The 22877-nt window shown below is 37.7% G+C and overlaps 2 protein-coding genes and 1 long non-coding RNA gene across 4 annotated transcripts in view; 2 read left to right on the top strand and 1 right to left on the bottom strand.

The window, feature by feature from the left end:
* Window positions 1-341: 341 nt before the first annotated feature.
* On the bottom strand, window positions 342-13182 carry DTWD1 (DTW motif tRNA-uridine aminocarboxypropyltransferase 1). 2 transcript variants are annotated; one of them, XM_076347821.1, is made up of 5 exons: window positions 13102-13182; window positions 10545-10826; window positions 9328-9471; window positions 7778-8051; window positions 342-2843 (listed from the first exon to the last, which is right to left on the bottom strand). In XM_076347821.1, exons 2-5 carry the CDS (start codon window positions 10818-10820, stop codon window positions 2614-2616), a joined length of 924 nt encoding a protein of 307 aa, XP_076203936.1. In that variant the 5' UTR covers window positions 10821-10826; window positions 13102-13182; the 3' UTR covers window positions 342-2613. The 2 variants fall into 2 exon arrangements, with proteins under 2 accessions (XP_076203936.1, XP_076203935.1); XM_076347820.1 differs by lacking the exon at window positions 13102-13182 and adding an exon at window positions 12793-12831.
* Window positions 13183-15313: 2131 nt separating this feature from the next.
* FAM227B (family with sequence similarity 227 member B) lies at window positions 15314-17896 on the top strand. The gene is given in 3 exon segments (XM_076348690.1): window positions 15314-15435; window positions 17040-17086; window positions 17089-17896. Coding segments are annotated over 3 exon segments (375 nt in total). The 5' UTR covers window positions 15314-15383; the 3' UTR covers window positions 17365-17896.
* A 1214-nt stretch (window positions 17897-19110) lies between these two features.
* LOC143164831 (uncharacterized) overlaps window positions 19111-22877 on the top strand; it is a 120712-nt gene continuing 116945 nt past the window's right edge. Inside the window, exons 1-2 of the long non-coding RNA XR_012996151.1 lie at window positions 19111-19209; window positions 22303-22401. This is a non-coding gene — a long non-coding RNA (uncharacterized LOC143164831). The remainder of the gene's footprint in view (window positions 19210-22302; window positions 22402-22877) is intronic.

Below are 22877 nucleotides of genomic sequence, written 5' to 3'. Positions count from 1 at the left end.
GGTTGCACTGGAAGAAAAAGAATCTGAACCCAATTCCTGGACACAGTGTTCCAGATTGAAAATCTTTTCTGTACGTTCATTTCACCTGAGAATTAAAATTAATTTACTTTTGGAATAGATTCTTAATTTCCATTGTTCAAATAAAGTGAGGTACACTAAACTTAAATTTGGAAACCATTTTTAACCTTATGAAACTATTTTCCAAAAGTAACAAAGAACAGCTTATATAAGCTTTTATCTGACCTCTGCTTCTTAAATAAAAAAAACATGTTTTCAGGGAAATGTGTCTTGGAAGTAACTCCCCCTCCCCCCCCCCCCCCCCGATTTTTCTCTCTGGTTCTTGTAAAACATTAGGTCAGTGGGTTCATTTTATTTTTGTTTGTTTAAAATGGGTGAAAGTTTCCTTCTCAAGCTATTATACTTGTGTGATTTTTTAAAAAAATATTACAGCAATCTTTGTTTAAGAAATACAAGAACAGATGGAAATGTCAAAAGACTATCAAAATTCATACCAAAGGAAATGGCATTAATCATTGTAAAAAGCCAAAATAACCCCTCAATAGCAATAAGAACCAAATGAGTAAGAAATGTGTTGTTTCAATAGCACTGAGACATGACTGCTGATTTTTCTCATTGCCTGGCACATGAGCTCACAATATACTTAACAGCTGTGCCATTATATATGTATATTTAAAACCAAGCTTTCTCATTCTGACTTCAAGCCTGTGTTTCCTGTGGTGCTGTTATAGTTCATGCACGCTTCATGTGCACTCATGTAACTTAACTAGCATTTCTTTTTGCAAATGGAGGAGATGTGTTTTGGTTGTGAACTGAAATGCATTTTTATGTACGTTCACTTGTGCAGATAAGCATACAAATCTGAAGATAAGTATCACTTGTGGAGAGAGTGTATTTGTATCTTGTGTTTTAAGCAATATTAACTTTTATTTCAATATCTTGAAGCATTAAAAAACATGGTACAAATCAGTTGTTTGAGCCTGTATGGATTGCTGTGTAAGCTTAAAAGGATTTTCTTGAAGTATTTTTTCGAGGCACTGTTTCTGTGTTCACCAGGGTGTGAGGGTGCCCTCCTGGAGAGTATGCTACAGGTTATAATTTAGCCAGATTTGCTGAGGAAAATATACAACAAAAACTTTGGAATTTTTCTTTAAAAAAAAAAATCTATTATTATTTTTCAATCTGTGTCACTTCAACAAGATTTAGTTTTTTCTTAAGTAACATACTTCTGAAAGTATTCAGAAATATTTATCCATCTTATATCGTACCCCTAATGAAACATTTTTTTCTACCTTAAGACTGTAATTTTTACCAACATGAATTTTTCTGGCAGAACATCCTAGTATGATAAAAATATGTTCGTATAACTCTGCTTGTAAAGATACAGCTTAGGTCTATTGCCTCTGCCAGCATTAGCTGTATGGTATAGGTTGGCAAAGACACTTGTATTACCACATTCACGTGGGATGACTCTGCCAGTGGTGCTACACATACCAGCAAAAATTTCATCAGCATAGACAGTGTCTTATTTATGCTGTTCAAATTCGCACCATTACTGCAAAGATAAAAAACACAGCAGATTCACAGTCTGCCTAATTTAAGGAAGTCTTGTCAGAAATGTTGTGGTCAGAACCACCGTCTTCCCTATTTCTTGTCTCTGCAAATTACTTTCTTTGTCTTAGGTCCTGCAAAAAGATCTGCATTTTCAGAGGACTCCTACAGTGCAATGAGCCTTTTCTGCTGCTTAGAATATAAGTATGTGGCATCTACAAAATTTTACTGTCTGTGATATGCCATAGTGACATTTGTTAAGTTAGTGTTCCCAAAAATAATAATGATACATAATAATAATAAAAACTTACCTAAATTAATTTGTTTGAAGAGGTCTAAAATTATCCCAGAAGTTGAGAATAATCTTAATAGAACAGTATGTGAATGGTACTATAGAAATCATGCACTGTATAATGATGTTTAAAGAGATCGCTCTTTTCTATTACTCGGACAATTTTCCAGAATTAATCTTGAAAGTACATAATTTATAGTCTATTCACTTCATGTTGTCTTTCGTTTTGTATTGGTGCCCCCATCCCCCCAAATTAAATACCATCCTAATAATTTCAGTAAGTTTTTGATGTCATGAAAGTGAAATCAGTATTACTGGGTAAAACACAAAGAAAACACCTGAAACAAAGTATTAATAATAATAATAATAAAAAGCTAGCATGCTAATTCCTATTTACAGTTAGAGATATCTCTCCTCAGGGCAAGAGGGGTCACGTCTTCCTACCCCCACCTCAGGAAATAATCTCACTGTGATGAGCATATCAGGTCTGTAGGTTCAAACACAGTAATATTTAGCAAAGCATAACTATTTTCACAGAAGTAATTCTAATCAGACTGCTCATCCGAGTAGTTCTACAACCTCAAGTGTGCAGGACATGAGGTCTGCAGCTTACTTTTGGACAAACACTGTAGCCATTATTAAGAGTACAATCTACTTCCAGATTTCAGTTAGATAATAGTTCCATTTGTGCAGTTTATCATTACAAAAGAAACAAAATAAAAGGTAGTATTATTTACCTATAGACAGACATCTTACTCTTTTCCTGCACAACACTTGGCATTTTTAATCAATGTGTACATAAATGAAAAGAAAAAAAGCAGATTATCATATTGTCCCTTGTACTTCTCTTTCAAAATCTCCTGATGATAGTCCACAAGGAAATAATAAATGGCTTCTATTGTGGAAAGGTATGTATCTGGCTTTCCCTTCTGATGACGCCAAAAGCAAGTTTTCCTTGTCTTCAACTCAATTTGCAGCAACCCTGTCAAGAAAAAAAGCTGATAAATTAGGCAATGTGGATTGCTGGACAGGATGCCAAACAAGTCTTTTGTTTTCTGACTTTGCTGCTAGCCTGCTAGATGCCTGCATGCAAATAATTTCTCTTCCTGTACCTCCATTTTTCATCTGTAAAATGGAGGCAATAATTTTATCCTCCTTTGTGGACCACTGTGAAATTTGATGGAAAAAGTGCTGTAAGTTCTAGGTTACAATCCTCATATTTGCAATTAAAACTTACAGGTTATCCCTTCATTCATACAACCTCACAGCCCTCGGTAAACTGCAGGGTCTCGTCAGATAGGAAGAGTGAAACCCACACCTACAGAGACTCGTCAGTGTTCACAAAATGATTAATCAAACTTCACCTTTTGCAAAGCTAATACCTTGCAAGTGTAAAACAGAATCCCTCATACTGTTTTGCTGAACTGAGGAGTATTTGCTAAGAGCCAGACACTTTTCATTTATGCTTGTTAAGTAACTGAAATCTCACTGGGATTACTTGGGAGCAAGCATGACAGAATCTGGTCATTAATTTTATTAGAAACTAAAAGCATTCCCACTTGAGATGAAAGAAAAATTTGGTCTCTGTATGGCATATGAAAATCTTTTATCTACTATAGTCTCTGTAACTGTTTTATTATTCAGATGAATTTTAAACATGTATCTTGATTCCTATGTTCCTTGAGATGCACAAACTAATCAAAATTAAAACCACCTTAATGTGTAATCACTTTGTAAACAGGATGGACAGTTGGATTATAAAGAATGGCGTATACACCTGTCAAAACCAGGATCAGGTTGTAAATTTATCTCTTTCTAAATGTTAAAATCAGATACTAAGTGTGTGTCATGGAATGGTTTAGTACAAGTAATACTATAAATAACAATATGGTTTAAGAATTGCTTGGAAGTTATGGACAGAGAAGTTTCTGTAAGGTCCAAATTCAGGAGCGCCAACTGGCCTATAGCCCAGCACTTTTGTAATTCTATACTTTTTACCTTCAAACTATGTTTAATTCTTTCTAGTGTAATTGCAAGATGGATTTAGTTGTTTGCTTTGCAGTTAGTAATGTATGATATCTTTCATAGTAAAAGAAATCTCTCCTACAGCGTGTTTTAAAAAAAATTAACAACAGGAGATTCCATCACTGAATTTAAATGTGACTGTTGGCATTTTGGAACTAAATATTCAAAATAATGTAGTCTAATTATTACCTCTAATAATCCCATACATGTGTATTCAAAATAGTAATAGGAAACTGCATTAAGCTTGTTTCTCTCAAGAGGTTTCAATACTTGAATTCTCAGCCCTAACCAAAGTGAAAACTTTCATTAAGTTCAGTGATGTTTCCACCTTAACAGCAGTGAACTAAATTTAGGGGACGATTCCTCCAATGTAAACTCCCACCTATTTGTGGTTTGAATCCAAACAAAAGTTCATTGAAGGCAAGAGCACAAACGCAGGATCAGTTAGTTTCAAACATAGAATTTTAGGAGTTTTGTAACAAAAGAAATTAGAAGGGGTTAAGGGTTACAGTTTACTGAGCATGTTTCTATCATCTGTACTGTATTTCTATCTGTACAGCCAAAGGCAATGTTTTATTACAAATACTGATTGTTCATATGAAAGCTTACAACACTAAGGAAATCAACATGTTTTGCTTTTTTAGCATCCACATACTTTGAGTTCATTAGAAATAAACGTTTCTATAAATCTGAGATCGAGCAAAATGGAAATACAACTACCTTTAAATCTACTTAGGTAATGTAACCAAACTTCCCTTACAAAAGTTATTCTCCTGTATTGTCTTATGGCAGACAATACCTTTCAGAGAGATCTCCCACCTTTCCTTAAGCCTCTGTTTTTTTCCTGATATGCTCCATCCTACTATCACAGCACCATCCCTGTGCTCCCTCCACTATAATAATCGACTGCGCAAACCTGTAGGATCCTGTATTAATCATGTTTGGTCACTGATGTTACATCTAAGAGATTCTAAGTTCTTATCAGCAAGATGTATGTAAGTTGTAAAGTTTACACACATGCTGAAGCCTGTTGTTTACTCTGAGCCTTCCATCACCTCTTTGTCCCCATGGTTTGTATAGTGAACTGGGAGATTAACTAGTTCAAGAAATACCAGTGCTGAAAACTTTAAGTAATGACTAATTATGGTTTGTATCTACGGTAGCTAGGAAGAGTCTAAGCTCTTACTAATGTGCCTATTGCTATTTTAATTACACCGTTAATTTCCTGAAGAGGTAACAGCTTGAAAATGCTATTTCAGGCAGGATTTCTGCTCCTTTCCTAATCCTTTAAATTCCCAAGGTTTATGAGTAACTTAAGGATTTAGGCTGAGGAAGAAGGGGTTTACATACCTTGGATTCACTTTGCTTCTGCTATGGCCCCCTGAATCATGTCAGGATACCTTATTTTAGAAAGAATGTGGAAACTCATGACAGAACTCCCACTTTTTCTTTGCATCACACCCCTGCGTGTGACTTTGAGGGAAGAAGAAAGATGAATATGTGAGAAGAGGACGAGATTTGTCAGAAAAGAGGCTGAGGGGAGTTTGCCTCGGAGAACATCTACTTACTGCTTTCAAGTATCCTAGCTGTGCATAGGCAAAGGCTACCATTTTCTTGCAGAAATGAAAGCAAGGACAGAAACTTTACCAAAAAAAAAAAGCCAAACTACTAAAGCAGATGTATTATTCAGCCTTGTACAAGAAAATGTATAAGCTAATAAAATACAACGTTTGGCTAATACAAAGTGGATCAGACTTACAGGAAAAAATACCAAAGCAATCTGTTTCTTTAACAACCATGTTGATGCTGCCAATAAGCTTCATCGCTCATATGAGAAAGTAATCATTAACATTAGATGCAACTGTTTCCTTTCTGATCTAGTGATCACTTTTAATGAAGTAATCAATCCTAGACATTACCAACTTTCAAATATTTCCTGTCTTTAACATAACTAATTTAGTTTTGCTTTCTAAAGATATATTACACCACTTCTCCACGATATAAAAGTACTTTTTGTCCAAATTTTCTAGACTTTTTTTTTAAGATTGATGCACTCATTTGTGTTCTCTTGCAGTACAATTAGGTAGATTTACTCTATGTATAAATGCAGGCTTACAAAACACAAGGCTCTTCTTTACATTTTCTTGGCTTCGTTAATGTTTCTATTCAGTATTTTTTGTGACTTCATCTTTCTGAATAAGTACAGCAATTACTTTTTATTTGGAATGATGAACACTCCTTTGAACTTTAATATATGAGGATAATTTTGTTGGATGATGACTTCATTTGTAGTTGAACTAAAAAATGACAACAGTTCTCTATTTTTCATGTGTGTACAACATAAAAATTTCATCAGTTTATGCCTAAAGAAACTCTGCCCCATTCATCTTGGAAGGCAAAATTGCAGTCTCTAAAAGGAGTATTAATGCAACTTATGTCCTCTACGAGAGGCACTTAGGAAAGCAACACATGCACGGGTCGTGCATACTGTTCTACTTGCTCTGTGGAGGATAAAATTCTCCCCTGGGTGTGGATAAGATAGACTGGCTTGCATGACGCTAATCACACCTTACTGCAACCCTGAAAGGTGCTCAGGGAAACAGAGGACTGGAATACAGCTGGAACAGAGATGAAGTTCTAGAAAGGAAGGAAGAGTCCACCAGATCAGCATTCACATGGGGTAACTGGAAACCATTCTTTTAAGAGCTCCACAGTAACAACAATCATGAATTTTTGACTGATACACCGCATAAGCTTCCATGGAAATCTTCAGTTCCCCTGGCTGCCTGTTAGTTTTCTTAAATTCATCCTTTTAAAATAAGTTTCAAATGCTTTACAGTAACTTGCAACATGCAATTACTCTAATCTTTACAGTAATACTTCAATTTATTTGATGATAGAGTATGTTTCCTGTTAAACTAAATACTTGGTAACAGATTTTAATTAGCCAATACATTATACTAACATGTGGGATTCTTTAATAAACTGACTAGACAGCAAGGCAACGTTAATCTTGCATGTAAGAAGTCTGTGAAATTCCTTGTAGGGTCCAGTGCGAAGCAGGCACTGGTAGACAGTTACATGTATTACATATAAACTTGATAGCCTGCCTCCCAACTAAGTGCACCTTTTCCGCTAATGAAAGTATTTTCAAACTCCTATTTATCTCAAAGGAAATGGACTGCTATTGCTAAATTGTTTTATCTTTTGTGGTTTTACTTAGAATACTTAACTGTAAACTTCTTGTAATGAACCAAAGACAAAAAACCTTTGCAGAATTACAAGTTTTTGCTTTCAGAGATGGGACGGTGTGGAGGGCAAGCAGGCATTCCCCTTTTGTCTGGAAAGCGAGGTCACTGAAATGACCATGAAACAAAGAACTTTACTAGAAAAAGAAACCAAGCCATGATATACTTGTGCTGTACCTCCTACATCCCTCTCTCACCTTCTAGCGGCCCGTCTGCCACTAGCGTGTACAAAAATTCTCCCCTGGGTCTCCTGAAAAAGCAGATAGCCACCTGCAAGGGAAATCTTTCTGGCTTTCTTCAGAGGTCATTCAAACTACTGTTCTTCTATTGTCTAACGTAACAGCTTCCATTCTGTGAGACTGAGGAAATTTGTTCCAAGAAAAACGTGGGAGAAATAAATGTAAATGCTTTCTTAATACTAGTCTTACCATTTTGCAAAACAAATTATATGACATGAAAAGTAATGGAGTCTTTGGCTCAGGAAGTCTTCTACAGCACTGAAATAGGATGTTGAATCTTTCATGTATACTCAGATATAGGGTTAGGTATACACTTATATCACGCTCAGGTCTGTTACATAGACATATATTTCCCTTAATCATTTCTGTAGCAATAACATCTCAATATCAACTTTTTTTTTTACCTTGAAGTCGTTCATCAGTTATTATTTTGTTAGTTTGATTCCAGGTACTGTCAATAAATATTATTTTCTTCAGTCTAGTGTCTTCACTCCTGTTGCTTGAGATGCATTCATTTAGATTTTTTTCTTCTTTGGGTTCTATTTTTGCTTGCTTAAGAAATGGCTCTCTGGAACAGTCATCGTCATTATCATAAACACCTTTCTTAGTGTATTTTTGGAGATGGAAAGCAATATCTTTTACTGAAATTGAATTGGGGCCAGGAAATATAAGTGCTATCTGAATGAAGAAAAGAAAGAAATCTGAGCGTCAACATAAATCTAGTAAAACACCAGGAACTGTTTCATTAAAGAACAGAAATTTTCTATCCCCACCCACAAACATTTAAGTCAGGGGAAGATGAAAGAGTATCTCTTAAAAAAATAGTCTATTATCTAAAAGGATAAAAGACTATATTAAAATAATTAACAAAGATACTTATTAGAGATCTTGAATTAAATGTTACCTCCATGCTTCTACTACCAACTCTAATACTTCTGTAAAAAAAAAAAGTTTTTTTCAGCCAAGGCAATGATGTCAGCCCAGAGGACGTTCAAATTTCACTTGTCATTGCAGTATACGGGGCAGGAAGGCCATAAAGAATAGTTTCTAATTTCATTCACAAATTTTAGATCAGAGGAAATAATCTCTTCTGCCCTTGTGCCTGTTGCAGGTCCCACAACTATCTTACGTGAAGTGACGGCCTTACTTAGTATTTTTTCAGCAGCTTATTGCAGCATTCAGAATCTGTGACTTGGGAAGCCTGGGCAATACAAAGTCACTGCGATCTCTTCCCACTTCTGCCTGCCTTCCCCATTGCTTTTCTCCAGCTTCCTGCCTCTTTGCCACCTATGCTTTCCTTGATGGCTCATTCCTTGAGGAAAATAACATCTTTGTGAGATACGTGTATTATCTTCTTCTCCATGTAGTTAAACAATAATGAAAGTGTTAATTATGACATCAAATGTGTAAATATTAGATTTCAGATTAATCACGCCATTTAAATGAGCATATAAATCCAAGTTCATAGCTCACTTTTTTCAGGCTCTGTGCTGACTGTGATGGACAACAGTTGCATTTCAGTAGGTTTTCTCTCTAACAGTGAATGTTAACAATTTTACGGATGTTTAAACACTGCAGCTGCTGAATATGATGAGCACAACACCTAACTGCTGTTTAACTTGCCGTAAGTTGAATGCTTTCATATGTTTGGGCAAAATACTTATGGCACACAATGAATCAAATTGTCCATTACCTAAGGTGGTGAACATAGGAAATTCAAGGTGGTTAGACAGTGCTACAGTTTTTCCAAGCTTTGGAGGACAGTCCGTAACCACTGTACGTTTGTAGGCCCAAGCTTTGAGAGAGCTCAAGGTGAAGTGGACTGGATTAAGAGAACAGTGCTTTCCTCCCGCTCCCTCCCAGCAGAGTGCAGTACCGCTGCAGGAGGAAGTACAGAAGATAACCTCTGCATCTCCCCAGCACAAAGCCCTGCTGCTTATATAGAATTTCTTACTTCATGTCGTTTTTCTTCATATTCTGGAATGCAAGGGTATTTATAAATTGTGACATCATCAGGTGCCAGGAGCTTAGCATGCACAGCAGTGCTTTTGCCATCTGTTTCATTTGGGTGTTTAATAATGTCAATCTTCAAAGGTAACTACAGTGAGAAAGAAAAAAAAAAAAGTAAGCAATATTTACGATCACATATACAGGTACAAAAATTTGTACAACAATTTATGCAAAATGCAGGTAAAATCCTAAGGGCATGTAACTAAGACACATTTGACAATTTTTGACAATGTTTTTGTTTTAATAGAACTAGACTAGAGACAAGTGACAAGAAGCATTTGTTACATTCTCTCAGTTCATGTAAATACCTAAGCATGCAATGAATGCAATTTGGAATGCTGCAGTAGTAGCATGGTACAACCTCTAGAAGTAGTCTCAATAAGGTAAATAAGATGTGGTCTTAATTTGAGCAATATAATGGTCCTAAATATGAATAGTTTTCTGTATTAGGTATTGCAAAAATGGCCATTTCAATGAAAATACACCTAAATCCACTATGTCAAATTTCCAAAGTACTTCTGAAGTATTTTCACAATACTTTCAAAGTACAGAGTGTCTTCAAAATGCATTTTAGTTCCTAGGTGATTTTGCAAAACGTCTCTCAGTCCTCCTTGATGGTTTCTCCAAGTATTTTAGCTGAAGGGCATTACACTTTTTATACTTTATTTATATTTTAAGAGCGGTTATCTGAATTATACAACCATGACATTTAGGAATGCCTTTCAGTTCACATATTATGTAAAATTCACTCTTGGTTATCGACAAATCACATTTTTTGTTTACAATACACTCTCTTCTGGCCAGAGTTTTTAGAAACTGAAGACTGAAGGTAAGAGCACTGTAAAGAAACTTTTAAGAACTAAGTGAAAACATAGTCATTTGCATGAGGAGCGGAGTAACTTCAGCTTATCTTCTCATCTAGTAGATACATAAATGTTTATGTGAGGACTGGAACATTGTCAGTGTTTGTACATGTGATTACTCAAATAAGCACAATAATTTTATCTAACTGTAGTTTATTCGTACTTATAGCTGTGTTGAAGATGAATGTCCATAAAGAATGAATCAGAAAAGAAATGGTCACGGACAGACTGTCTGTTCTCTGTCCTCAGTAACTAAAAGGCACAAGAATATTATAAAAAATCCGTAAGAAGTATTAACCTTCACAGTCGGAATTTCTTTGGTAGGGACAGTTTCAACAGGAACAAAGCATGTATAACAATAAAACATCCTTGAACTACTGCATCGGGGGCATTTTGATCTCCCGCTCTTTTTTGCCTTTTCAAGTACTTCCTGCGATGCTAACTGTAATTGTTGAAGTGGGTTATCTTGAAACGATGATGGAGTCTGCAATTCTAGACTGTCCAAACATTCAGTATTTCTTTTTGGTCCTTGAGAGTTTTCTTCGTTTAAAAGTGTAGATGAATTTAAAGACATGGTTAGCTGAAACAGACAATATGTTGTAGCTGTTAAATAAAAATCCAATATACAATGAACTAACTTATAGGAAATTATTCTGTGTGATCCTATTTAGCAAAAAACACTCATCAAAGAAGGTATTTCCTATAACAGAAAGAGTAATAAAATCATCGGATTCAGTTGTTATAGCACCAAAGAACTCCAACAGATTTCAGGAGAGCATGAGATAAACAGCTAGAAAGAACTTGAGATCTGTATCCTTAATGCACATATATGCACATTCATCATTTTACTAAGAGAAGTTATCCCACTCAACTCGTGCAGAATTGTATTTTTTTCTGTTGGTAGGATCAGTGTCTAAAAGCTTGTGAAAACACTGGTAGACACCATTTACCTGGATGAGCAGTCCCATTAGCCTTCAGCACGACTACTGACAATGAATTAAAGGTCTACAGGACAGAGATCCATAAGAGAAAAGTTAATTGTACAAATTTAGATCTCTATCCTGAAATTTATTGTGTGTGGGCAAACCAAACTACCTGAATGAAATCCCTGTCGACGGAACTTTGTGAGATGAAAGAAATCTTCCAGGAGCAAGGCTGGAAGCTGAAAAATTAGTCTTGAGCTAAAACACGGCTTTGGTGCTCCATAGACCAGACAGTAAGTGCTGACCCAGACTAGACTCATTCTGCAAGTTTGTATTTATTTAATAACGCCGATGGGTTTTTCAGACTTTCTTCAAGACAGATTGTCCTGATTTCGGCTGGGATAGAGTTAATTTTCTCCCTAGTAGCTGGTACAGTGCTGTGTTTTGGATTTAGGATGAGAATGATGTCGATAACACACCGATGTTTTAGTTGTTGCTCCTGCCCAGCTTCTTGTGCACCTGGAAGGGCACGGGAAGCTGAAAAGTCCTTGACTTAGTATAAGCACTGCTCAGCAACAACTGCCTTTTACACTGTGCTGCATCACTTAAAGTGAAAAAAGCCATTCTCAGTATTTACTTTCAGATAATTTAGGTTTACTTTTTCATGTCAGGGATCACACTTATGAAATGATGTAACAAAACACTCATGTTTAACAAAAACAAAAGATAATTCCCGAGATGTGATCCAAAATTAAGTGTTTGAATAAAACCAAGTGTAATTTAATTGAAAAATAACAAAACCAAAACACTCCGCTAACTTTCCAATAAAAATTTAAAATTAATCCCAGAGAAAAATAGTTGTTATTTTCTGATAAAATTAAGTACTCGTGCATGCTATGGTACCTTCCCCTCCCGCGCCGCCAAGCTCGAACTTTTGAAAGGTCAGGGATGTCCATTCAAACACACACAAAATCTAATACGCATACAAATTTCATAGCACAATTTGCTTTTAAGTATCTCTGAGACAAAGCAAATATACCCTACATCTCAGACTAACGCGTACCATTACCGGGTTTCCTCAAGAAGCAAAGAGGGCGAGAGGCCCCGTAATTTGACACGCATTCCCAGCCTGCAAACTGGCTCTGTTCAGTGTAAGGTCTTAGGGCACCACGGTGGTCAGCCGTGACACCCCGAAGCACTTTCATTATTGATACTGACAAGGGATATGCCGCTCTAACGGCACAGGGAAACCTTTGTGGTCTCAAGATAATGGCTGTTCACGAAGTTACAGCGGTACACAGACACACACAGACACACACACACAGACACACAGACACACACAGACACACACACACACACACACACCCCCACCCCCCCCCCCACCCCCCCCCCCCAGGACAGCTGCCGAGGACGCCGCAGAGACCGAGGGGGAGCGCGCGGTCTGGCCGTTTACAGGACTGGGACCTTCTGTGGCGGGAAGGGCCTAGGGCAGCATAAAGCAGGCGGTAGGAAACGCAAGGGAGCTCCGAGGGGCACAGGCCTTTGCCGTTGTGATGTCTCACGGAAAAAAACAAAGCGGTTCTCCCGCCTAGCCGTGACCCAGTGGCCCCTGTCCCCTCTCACCGCAGGGACACCAGGGCCTCCGACGGCGGAAAGCCGACTCCTACCGCGGGCCGGCCTAGCCGGCGGTCCGGGGCCGCCCCCCACCGCGGAGAGAGCTGCCAGGCCGCCCCACGCAGGGCCCCGAGGCCCCGCCACCCCCGTGGCGGCCGCCTGCCCCTCACGGGCCGCGGCCAGAGATGCGCTGCCTCCGCGCCGCGCTCCCTCCTCTCTCCCCCCCCCCCCGCCCCCGTGGCCTCGACGCCCTCGCGGCGGGGCGGGGAGCTCCGCACCGCACCGCACCGCACCGCACCGCACCGCACCGCTCCTCACCCGCTCCCTCGGCTCCAGCCCCTCCGCGGCCCGGCGCTCGCCGCAGAGGGCCGCCCGGCTCTTCCGCGGCCCTCGCAGGTCCCGGAACGAAAGTGTCGGGCTCGGCCGCCGCGGGGAGGAGGAGGGGGCCGGAAGAGTGTGCCCGGGAGAGTGCTTTTCGGCGGGGAACGGTTGCTAGGGGCCCTTAGCGACGGCACGCGCGGGCCTGGAGGCAGCGCGTGCCGCCCGCGGCCGCGGAAGGGCCGCGTGACAGCCCCACGCGACAGACCGACCGACCGACTGACTGACTGACTGACTGACTGACGGGGGGGCCTGAGGGCCCTCCTCCGCGGCGGGGTGTCCTCCTCTCCCCACACCTGCGCGGCCAGCCGGCTGGCCGCGGCTCGGGGTTGCCGCCCCGGGCAGAGGAGGGCGGCCCGGAGCAGCCCGAGGCAGAGCGTGGCTCCTAACGGCTCGTCTCTAACACCGCATCTTGCGGTGATTTGAGGGCCTCCCGCCCCGAACCGGCTTGCCCACGTTTTGTGTCACAAAAACCTGAACAGAATCCGCATCCTGTGACCTGCAGGGGAGGAATCCGCCCTTTCCAGCTGTTCTCCGTTCCAGGTTTCCCCAGCCCGGGGGAAATCTCCCCATGGCTTTACCCTCCTCGAGGCGTCTCCTCCAGGGGAGGTGGTGCCGCCCTGCGGGGTCTGTCCGCTCGCTGGAAGCACCTGCGAAGCGTTTTCTTGGGGAGGCTGAAGGTTTTCTCTCGCTCCCTTGTTGACTCCAGGAAAGCTAGGTCACTTGGATTTTTTTCCCTGTATTTTTTTTCCCCACCGGGTAGTATACCTACTGCAGACCTACAGCTGACGCCAAGGGCTGGAAGAACTGTGTTGCCGTATTCCTCTCTTGTTGTTTTGCATCTCTCTCTAAACAGGACGTGGGCTCTTTTCTGTGGAATTCCTTGGCCTGGTTGAGGATGCTGCTCTACGGTGGCATTTACCCAATATTCAGTGTTCAGTAACTGCATTTTTAGGTTGAAGTGACTAAACTAAACCAGTAATTCTGTTAGAGAGAATATTTCTCTCGACTCAATGAAATAAAGCCTGCGATATATTAGTTGTAACAGCCTTAGGGGAAAATGTTGACATTGTAGGCAGATTTTATGCCAAACTTTGATCTCAGTTACACCCCAAAAACCTCACTGTCTTCAGTGGTATTACATTCAGTGGCAGAGGATTTCCACCAGCATTCTGTTGTTATTTGTTTTGTGTTGACTTGATCCGTTTTTCATGCTAGCAGTATGTAATACATTGCAGTAGTAAGAAAAAAGGGCTACATTTCACCACCCGTATTTTTTTTGGCTCCTTATGCTGTGACAACACGTCTTGATGTGCAGTAGATAATTATGTCAAAATAACAAAATGTTTATTGGATGCAAAGAAGACTTTTATAATAGTTTCTAAAATTCTTTCTTGCCAAACTTAATTATAATAGGTTTTACTAAGTGTACCTTCTCTTACTTTGTTTGAATGATTTCTTTGGGTGCTTAATCCAGAACTTGTTGTTTGGGAGCAAACAGAGCCTGCTCATCATTTAAAAGCAGGCTCTGAAGTCTGAATTACTCCTTTGTATACTTTTATTCTATACAGTTATTTGCAGAAAAGCTGTGATATTAACAAAACCATTTTTAGGAATGGTTGATACATCATTTTTGTTTGGGGTTCTTAATTTCACAATTTACTAGAAAGATAATTTTTTTCAAACCGGTATTTCTCACACTTGGTTTCTGCTCAGATGTAACAGTGTAAAGTTTGAGGTTTTAATTGTACCGAACTCGGAAGATACCAGTTGATTGATTTCAGTAAGACTTCTGTTAATCTGCAGCCCTCACATTTCTTCCAACTTCCAAACAAAAACTGAATATATAAGAACGGAGCAGATTTGCCAGGTGATTGGACATCCACTTCTTCTTCAGTACGTATTTTAGAAGTACATAAATAATAATAGTATAAATATTTTGTATGGAGGTACTGAGAAGAAAATGGAAGTTTCCATCCATCCAAATGATGAAGTTTCCTTACATATCTTTCACATTTTTAACATGTTTCACAACATCTAAGAATGTGTTATTCTTCTGGTTATTGGAAGAAACAACAATGAACATGCTCTGTATATGCTATAGGGATGGCTTTGACTGTCAGTTTTAGTTATCTAAAGTTTAAATATTTGCTAATACATGTTATCTTAGGGTTTTTTAAGGCATTCTGGTGAGAACAATTCTTACTGTATGTCAGCAGAAAATGCAAAAGCCTTTTACTTTTGAAGAATTCTTACGGTCTCAAGATTTGGTGAGTCCGACTACTTATTATTTTAATTACCCATGTGTATGGTGAAGTGAACATGCAGGAGTCGGGTCCTGAGCAAAGCCATGTGAATGTAAATACTGAGCATTGAGTTTGAGCACAGATTGTATTTCCAAGACCCTCAGGCAGTGGAAACTAAGAGGTTCGTAGAAATGTCAAACCTTTAAGAGAGCAGCCTCTCTGTTGTTGACTTCCCTTTTTTCTCAAAGCTAAACCATGGAGGAAGATCTTTGTCTGCTGTACAGCAATTTTCTATTGTTGGAAGCATGCTTGAGTGATGACACTGAATCAAGCTTTGTTTAAAATATTTGATCAGTCCACAGCATTACTAACATAACAGAAGGTCCTGAACCCTGAGGCGAAAAGTTCTGATGGGCATGAAAAGGGGAATAGCTAGTTTTGCTTTTTAATGAGGTTGCTTTCTTTTCTTGCACTGATAAGACTGCTAGGGAAATCTTTGAATATGCCTTTGTATTTTGTTAAAGAATTTGTATAATGTGGTTACCAGTGATTCGCTGAAATTACATACTTTTTGGAGGAAACAGAACATTCCTTTTGACCTGCCTACATTATTTGCAAGTACTGATTCACTCAAAGCCTTTAACTACAGAGCTATGAGAAAAATTGCTCTTTTGCTTTGAACCAGAACTTTTTCTCTCACAGGACAAAGAAACAAAAAATGTTTAAAAGTGTTTTGATGGGTGGAACATTTCTTTATAAAACTTAATTTTTTCTTTAAAAGGTTTATTTTTAGGAGGGGCAATCTGACATGAAAATGGAAACATTTTAATTTGGGATAATGTCAAAACAAAATACTAATATGTTTTAATTTTCTAATTCGTTTTACTCACCTTTTCCCTTTTTACCCTAAAATGAACATATGTATATTAATAGTTTGCATTTGATATTTTTTAAAGAAATAATTTGTCTTGCTGTCCTGCTATTAAGATAGAATATGTCATTGTCTTTCAGCTAGGCTAGAGGGTTTAAAAACACATTGATTACTCTGTATTAACACTTACTAAGTTATTTCAGGAAAGTGACCAATTTGATGATTAACTTCAAATGACTGCCATTGGTTTCAACAATTTGCTCAGGTATTTAAGCTGCTAGTTTAAATTCTTTGCTAGATCAAGGAACAGAGTCTCTTCCTATGCTTCCAAGGCTGTTCTCAACAGATGGAAGGCATTACTGTCCTTTCCGAGAACTTAAATTGCACATGATTTCATTTGTCTCTTTAGAAACATAATAACCCTTTTTTTCTTGAGTTATCTCCTTTTCTAACTAAAAAATTATAGTCTTTTTAATTGCTCTGTGTATGCTATAATGGGCCTCCCTGGCCTATTCGTGTTTTTCTGTCTTTTGGAGATGATGTAATCATCTCTGAATGCAGTACTTGGGAGAGGAGGAAATGGCAGTCTCTGTTAACAATGTTGCCAAAAGTAGAGATTCTTAGAAGGTATATGTAAAATGCATTTATACTGGTATTACAATTCTTCATGCAAAATAAGGTTCACAGATTACCTAATTTAATCTCTGCATTTGTGTCATTTTCAGAAATAAGTATTTTTACTATGTACCGATTGCAGAAAGTGTGGCCAAGTTGTATCTCTCTCGATGAGCCTTATTCTTTGGTGGATAAAAGTTACAAAAAGATTATTCCTTCAATGCTATATGTAAATATCTGTATGAACATGTTCCATTGAACGTCAGTCCACTCTCAGATTTGGAGAAGAGAATAAACACATGTATCACTGAACTAGAGAAACATGCTGAAAAAATATTTTCATTACGATGTGGACCAGCATATCTAGAGGAACATCTTACTGCCCTTGAACAGAGTAACCGACAGACGTTGGCCCAGATAAGTGTTTACAGCTTTTCCTCAGTTTGCAAGTGTGAAGTGTCAAGTTTATAATTTAAAAAATTCTAATAAGCTACAGTCCCAATTCTGCCTGGGTTTTAGGAACATTTTGTTTCAGGCCTAAACAAAGTGCAGGCGAAAGTCTATGAAAACATGCTGTTCTCCACAGATGTTATAAAGGAAACAGGTGTTGTAAAGGAAAGATGAGACATATAGAAAGACCAGAACGGTGATTTCTAAGCCTTCCAATCATTCCAGTGAGGCAGCAGGACTATACAGCGTGTTAAGTTTTGTGCACGTACACATTTAGATGTAGATCTAGTTTTATAAAAAGTCTTTGCCTGATTAGAACTTTTAATCAATAAAATCATAAATCCAGGCTCTATTTCTAGCTAAACCTTGCTGGTATTTTTAAGACATTGCTACTGAGCAAATTGGTGCAGAGGAATTTCTGACTCAGACAAGCGAGATGGGGAAAGCAAAGGTATATTACATGTTTTTAATTCTTTTTATGGATTAGACAAGAAAGACCAAATTTTCAAGTTTTTTCCTTGGATCCAAAAGTGGGATTACACCTATCTCTGTATGCTTGGGGGGGGGGGGGCAGAACCCAACTTGAAAAAGTACTTTTTTTTCTTTATATCTCCAAAGGTATTTTGTAGATACCTAAAGTCTCAATTTTAGACCATTGCTCCTTATCTGAAATATATTCACAGTTTGTATGAATTGTTTTAGCTGAAAATATTGTTTATCTTATTTTGTGAAATAGCATTAATTATGAATTAAGTATTTAAACCTTTTTCAGGTTGCCAAATACATTGTTGAGGAGTCAAAGGGTAGAAATGTAGAGGTGAGCTTTTTTATGCCACTTGTAAAAAAGTACAGAGCATTCTGTCTCAGGAACATGCTTTGAACTGGAAGTCAAAGAAATACCTCTGATACCAAACCAAGGGAAAGAAAAGTTTTGAGATTCACTCATTCAGGAGTCAGTCAATTTTTCTAAGACTACATTAATTTAAATATATTGGGTAATGGAAAATCCAAATACAGCACAAGTACGATGATTAGTTTTATTCATTTGGCATATTATGGTCAAATCTTTGGAGCCTCATGTATGGGATGTTCCAATGTGCTAGATGAGGGACTTGAAGGAGAACAAATGTGTCTCTGGTAGTTTGGAATGTCTTGATCCTGGTATTTCTTGGATGTTGGTTAGACTTCAGGCATAACCAGGCATGAACAGGTTCTTTATTTGAAATATAAATGTGAATACTGACAAAACTGGGCCCTAAATTATTAATAACCCATTGAATTAATATGTTAAGTGATTCAAAACTTTTAACATAAGGCCATTTGTCATTTGGCTTATTAAAGCTTAATTAAAGTTTCCCTTGAAGAAAATATTGAGATATGTAAAACTAGCAAATCCTTTGTTAGATTCTTCTGAGACATCTCGGAAATTTGGCACGGGTTTAGTCATTTTCTGATAGAAAAGAAATTTTTGAGAAAGAAGAAACTCACAAGAAACAAACCTCATCAAAGATTGAAGTGGTCATTTCATGTAGTTTGACAGGCCCTTAAGGGTAATAACAGAAAACAACTGCTACAGACAGTATTTTTAGAAAATGGGGTCACCAGCAAGTGAATACCTCTATTGTAGAATATTTTTTAAATTTTACTTTAGGAAAAAATTGGTTATATGTTTGAAATAGTATTTTCTCATTAGGGCAGCTGTTTAACACAAAGGGAACATAATAATTAGCTTTACTTACTAAATGCTTTTCTTTTCTTTTTAGAGCTGTAACTACCCTGTTTCAAGGTAGAACAACTTTCAGCATTACCAAGACATTTGGAAGCCCCAAAATTTGGGACTTAGTTATAAAAGCTCAGCATTTCCAAGTACGTACTCTTTCTTTCAGTATCCTGAACAGAAGCTGCTGATAAAGAGTATTGAAAATATTTGGTCACATTCATCTTTGTGTTCCATCTTCATGCTCCTTTTAGGATCACTGTTAGCATTTCTTGAAGCTACAAAATTGACAAATCTAGTGGTCATTTATTATTAGGAGCCATTATCGTTGAAGAATTCTTCTTGCTGCCCTATCCTTATGTCCCAGAGCTGACCAATAATTAAAAGTACTGAAATAAATAATGTTAAACTAGTATTAAACTTGAAAATAATTTCAAAAGTGAGGTAAACCCTGAATGTAGAATATGTAATCTTATTGCAGTCCCCTTTGGCATATATATTACACATCATCTTAAATTACAGGATAATTTTTTTTTAATGTATCATTGAGTACACAGATCTGACAATGCTCAGGGCATCATTTAAGCTTATGAAGTGAGATGACTGACTGTAACACCTACGTCTGATTTGCTGCAGGAATTGTAGGATCGGTAAAGTAGGAGTTTGCAGCAAGTATGTAAAACACTTGAATGCCATTATGCAAATGAACTTCAAATGAATTTCAAATGAATTTCTGCTGTGGGTGATCATTCACTTTTACTCCACAGCTGGTGGGCATGAACCTCAAGGTTGTGAAACTGATCTCGTAGGAGCAGCGTCAGACAGGGCCTCGCACCTTACTGAAGTACATACTCGTGCCTCCCACCTGAGGGCATGAAAAGTGAAGACATCCCTTATTTCTTTCATATAACTGACAGCAGCAAAAAGCAGCAGCTGGACACTGTAAGGGCTTCAGTGTGCACTGTTAATTAATGCTAGTTAACAGCTCTTTTTAGTCAGCCAAGGCAAGGTTTATTTGATGATATGCTAATTCCCCCAGTGTGCATGCACCCATCTTTTACGTGACTGATGTGCGGTACTAATTATACGTAAAGGTAAAGCTTTTGCACCTGCCCTTTGGCTGAATTGGCCACAAAAATTGTAAATGACAATTTAGAGTATTATTGCAACCCTAACCTTTCTGTTTTGATTTTTTTACTCACTTCAGTGGGAATTAGCTATGGCTTTCAATACTCCAGGTACTTCACTAGCAGACAAACGAGAAGCCATATTCTTTCCTTGTGAATTCAGTATTTTAAGTAACAGTTGAAAAAACAGGGCTGATTTAGAGCGATGTGATCTGCTTCGGGCAGTGATCCCTATTCCTGTGGCCAGTTAGTTGACTGGCAGGTCGGGGTAGCTTTCTCCTTGGGAAAGTCCGTTTGGGGCAGAGTCAGAAGTCATGGCACTGTGAAAGGCCAAGATACGGTACGTTAGGGGTTTTTTTATAACTTCCACTTGAAGTGGCAATGTGTAAGCTCTCATTGATATTTATCTTTAAAATGTAAATGCTTAATGTAATAAGATACAGATTAGATAAGCATACATACTTAGAGTATAAATTAGACCGTAAGGAAAAAAATAATTATTTTATGAACAAATTTGAATTCTCACTATAGAAACATTTTAAAAATTTGATAAGTAGCTATCCAAAATTACTTCCTTTATGCTGTAGGATCAGTAGGATTGCATTGGTACCAAAATATATATGAACAAGAGGAACAGATTCCTAATAGTCATGTGATCAGAGTTATCACCAACATAAAACAATCACTAATTTGTTACTGGTATCAGATACTCTGAAATCCTGACTTTTGATCCATTTTACATATTCAGTTGTTATTATTAATCAAAATAAAAATTATTTTTATGACTTTTTTGCAAATTAACCTACCATTAAATAGTATTGCACAGACTGAATTTCACAATCTGTGTTAAAATAGTTACTAACTGATAAGACTGAAGAATATTGTAAATGGTATGTCACTTACATACTGCATTTTTCTGAATGAATTTTGACTGCTTCAGATTTACAAATGAAGGAAACTCTTAATTCCTGTCATTTGTCCAAGTCTAAATACTGTCAAGCTGATAAAAACAAGTTGTGCAGAGTGAAGGATAGATTTAAAATTCAGATTGTTGAGCTGCCTTGATAAACTCTATGTCTAAATAGTGACCCGTTGATAGTACCTGCTGCAAAACGTGTGCACGAATGTAACGTTTTTGAGGAAAAGTGTTAAATACAAACAGAAGCACGCTTGCTGACATTGACAGTGAAATATCAATATACAGAAGTAATCACTAGTCCTACAAAATATAAAATGTCATCATTTTTTTGCATAAAACCTAATGTCTTGGCTGTTTGTTTCTCTCAAAATCATCTATTGCACTGTTACAGGATTCTTTTTGGTGGTGGTTTCTCCAAAAGTTTAAGGTATAAATTAGTTTCAAGCATTCTTAGATCTGTTATTATCAAACAAATAAGCTCCATGTTCTGCAAGTCCAAAAATGCAAGTGTTTTACTGATTAAGCTCAACTGCATCAAGTGTAGGCCCAAGACTAACTTTTCATGTAACTTTAAAGAGCAGTAGTTGAACATATGAAGAACTAATTTAGTTAGCAGGTTTATACCACGAAGCTTAAAATAAACGTTTAGACCAAACTGACTGTTTATTTTACTTTGCTTACTTTGTGTAATGGTGCTGGGATTTATAAAAGGTATGAGTTTGGAATATTTAGGTTAAGAACATAAATCAAAAGTGTATGGATTCTGTTACCTCAGGTGATCACTATGTTCTTTATTAAGAAGAGAAGGAAAATATTCATGTGGCAGGAGACTGTGATTATGTACACTGGCTTTGATTCAGTACAGCACTTAGATTCCACCTTAATTGTTGGCTGATAGACTTAACATATGCTTCAAATAATGCGTGTTCTTAAGTGCTATTCCGAATCAGGAACTACTGCAATATACTGGAAAAAAAAAATATCTGTTAATACATTTAGAAGAAAAACATATTGGAGTAAGAGGTGGAACTAATTTAAGAATATGTGTTTCAGTGGTATTCCTTTGTGTGGTCAATGCCTCACATCATAGGATAGATAAACATGAGCTTTAATAATGTCATGTATCCATATATTAGCACACAACTATATCTGAATTTACACTGATACCTTTTTCCTGATTTTTTTCCCCTTTGAAGCCTAACCAAGAAGATCAAGACCACTTATTTGACAGAATTGCAGATTTTGTGGCAAATTTTCTTCTTGTTCCCAGGGATGATAAAGATGCTTTTTTTCAGGTAACGGTACAATTACTATTTTCAGTGATAGATGGGTAGATGCTGTATTTCAGCCCATAAAAGTATTAGCATGTCATATAAACCCATTTACGTGTATCCAGATTGGCAGCATTTGGCTCCAAAAGAGAGCTGGAAGCACATGCAGGTAAGTACCAGAGAGAGAACAATCAGAAATGGTGAGGAAAAGCTAGAAATTATCACAGGCAATCAGAAGTGAATTTTTTTGGCTCATGTAATGTGTGAATAGTAAAATTTAATGATAACATTAAAAGATGTGATTTCTAAGGAATGTCTTGTTTTTCATTAAATATAATGATTAGTTAAATGTTAAAAAATAATACTTTATTCTACATCCTAATTTTAACCCAAAGTGACTTGTTCAAAGTATGTAATTTGCTGAAATCAGTATCCTCCAGTTCAGGCTTAACTGGGAACTTTGACTTTTATGTTGATTAAGCAAAGTTTTGGGAAGTGAG

The sequence above is a fragment of the Aptenodytes patagonicus genome, chromosome 10 (genome assembly GCF_965638725.1).
Source record: "Aptenodytes patagonicus chromosome 10, bAptPat1.pri.cur, whole genome shotgun sequence".
In the NCBI taxonomy this organism is placed as follows: Eukaryota; Metazoa; Chordata; class Aves; order Sphenisciformes; family Spheniscidae; genus Aptenodytes; species Aptenodytes patagonicus.
This window is presented reverse-complemented; position numbering and strand designations above follow the sequence as displayed.

Coding starts and splice junctions, on each gene's coding strand:
- DTWD1 (XM_076347821.1), bottom strand. CDS start 10,820: ATGTCTTTAAATTCATCTACACTTTTAAACGAAGAAAACTCTCAAGGA. Junction 9,472..10,544: donor AAGAAATTCCGACTGTGAAG/GTTAATACTTCT, acceptor TTCTCACTGTAG/TTACCTTTGAAGATTGACAT. Junction 8,052..9,327: donor ATGAAGAAAAACGACATGAA/GTAAGAAATTCT, acceptor TTCTTCATTCAG/ATAGCACTTATATTTCCTGG.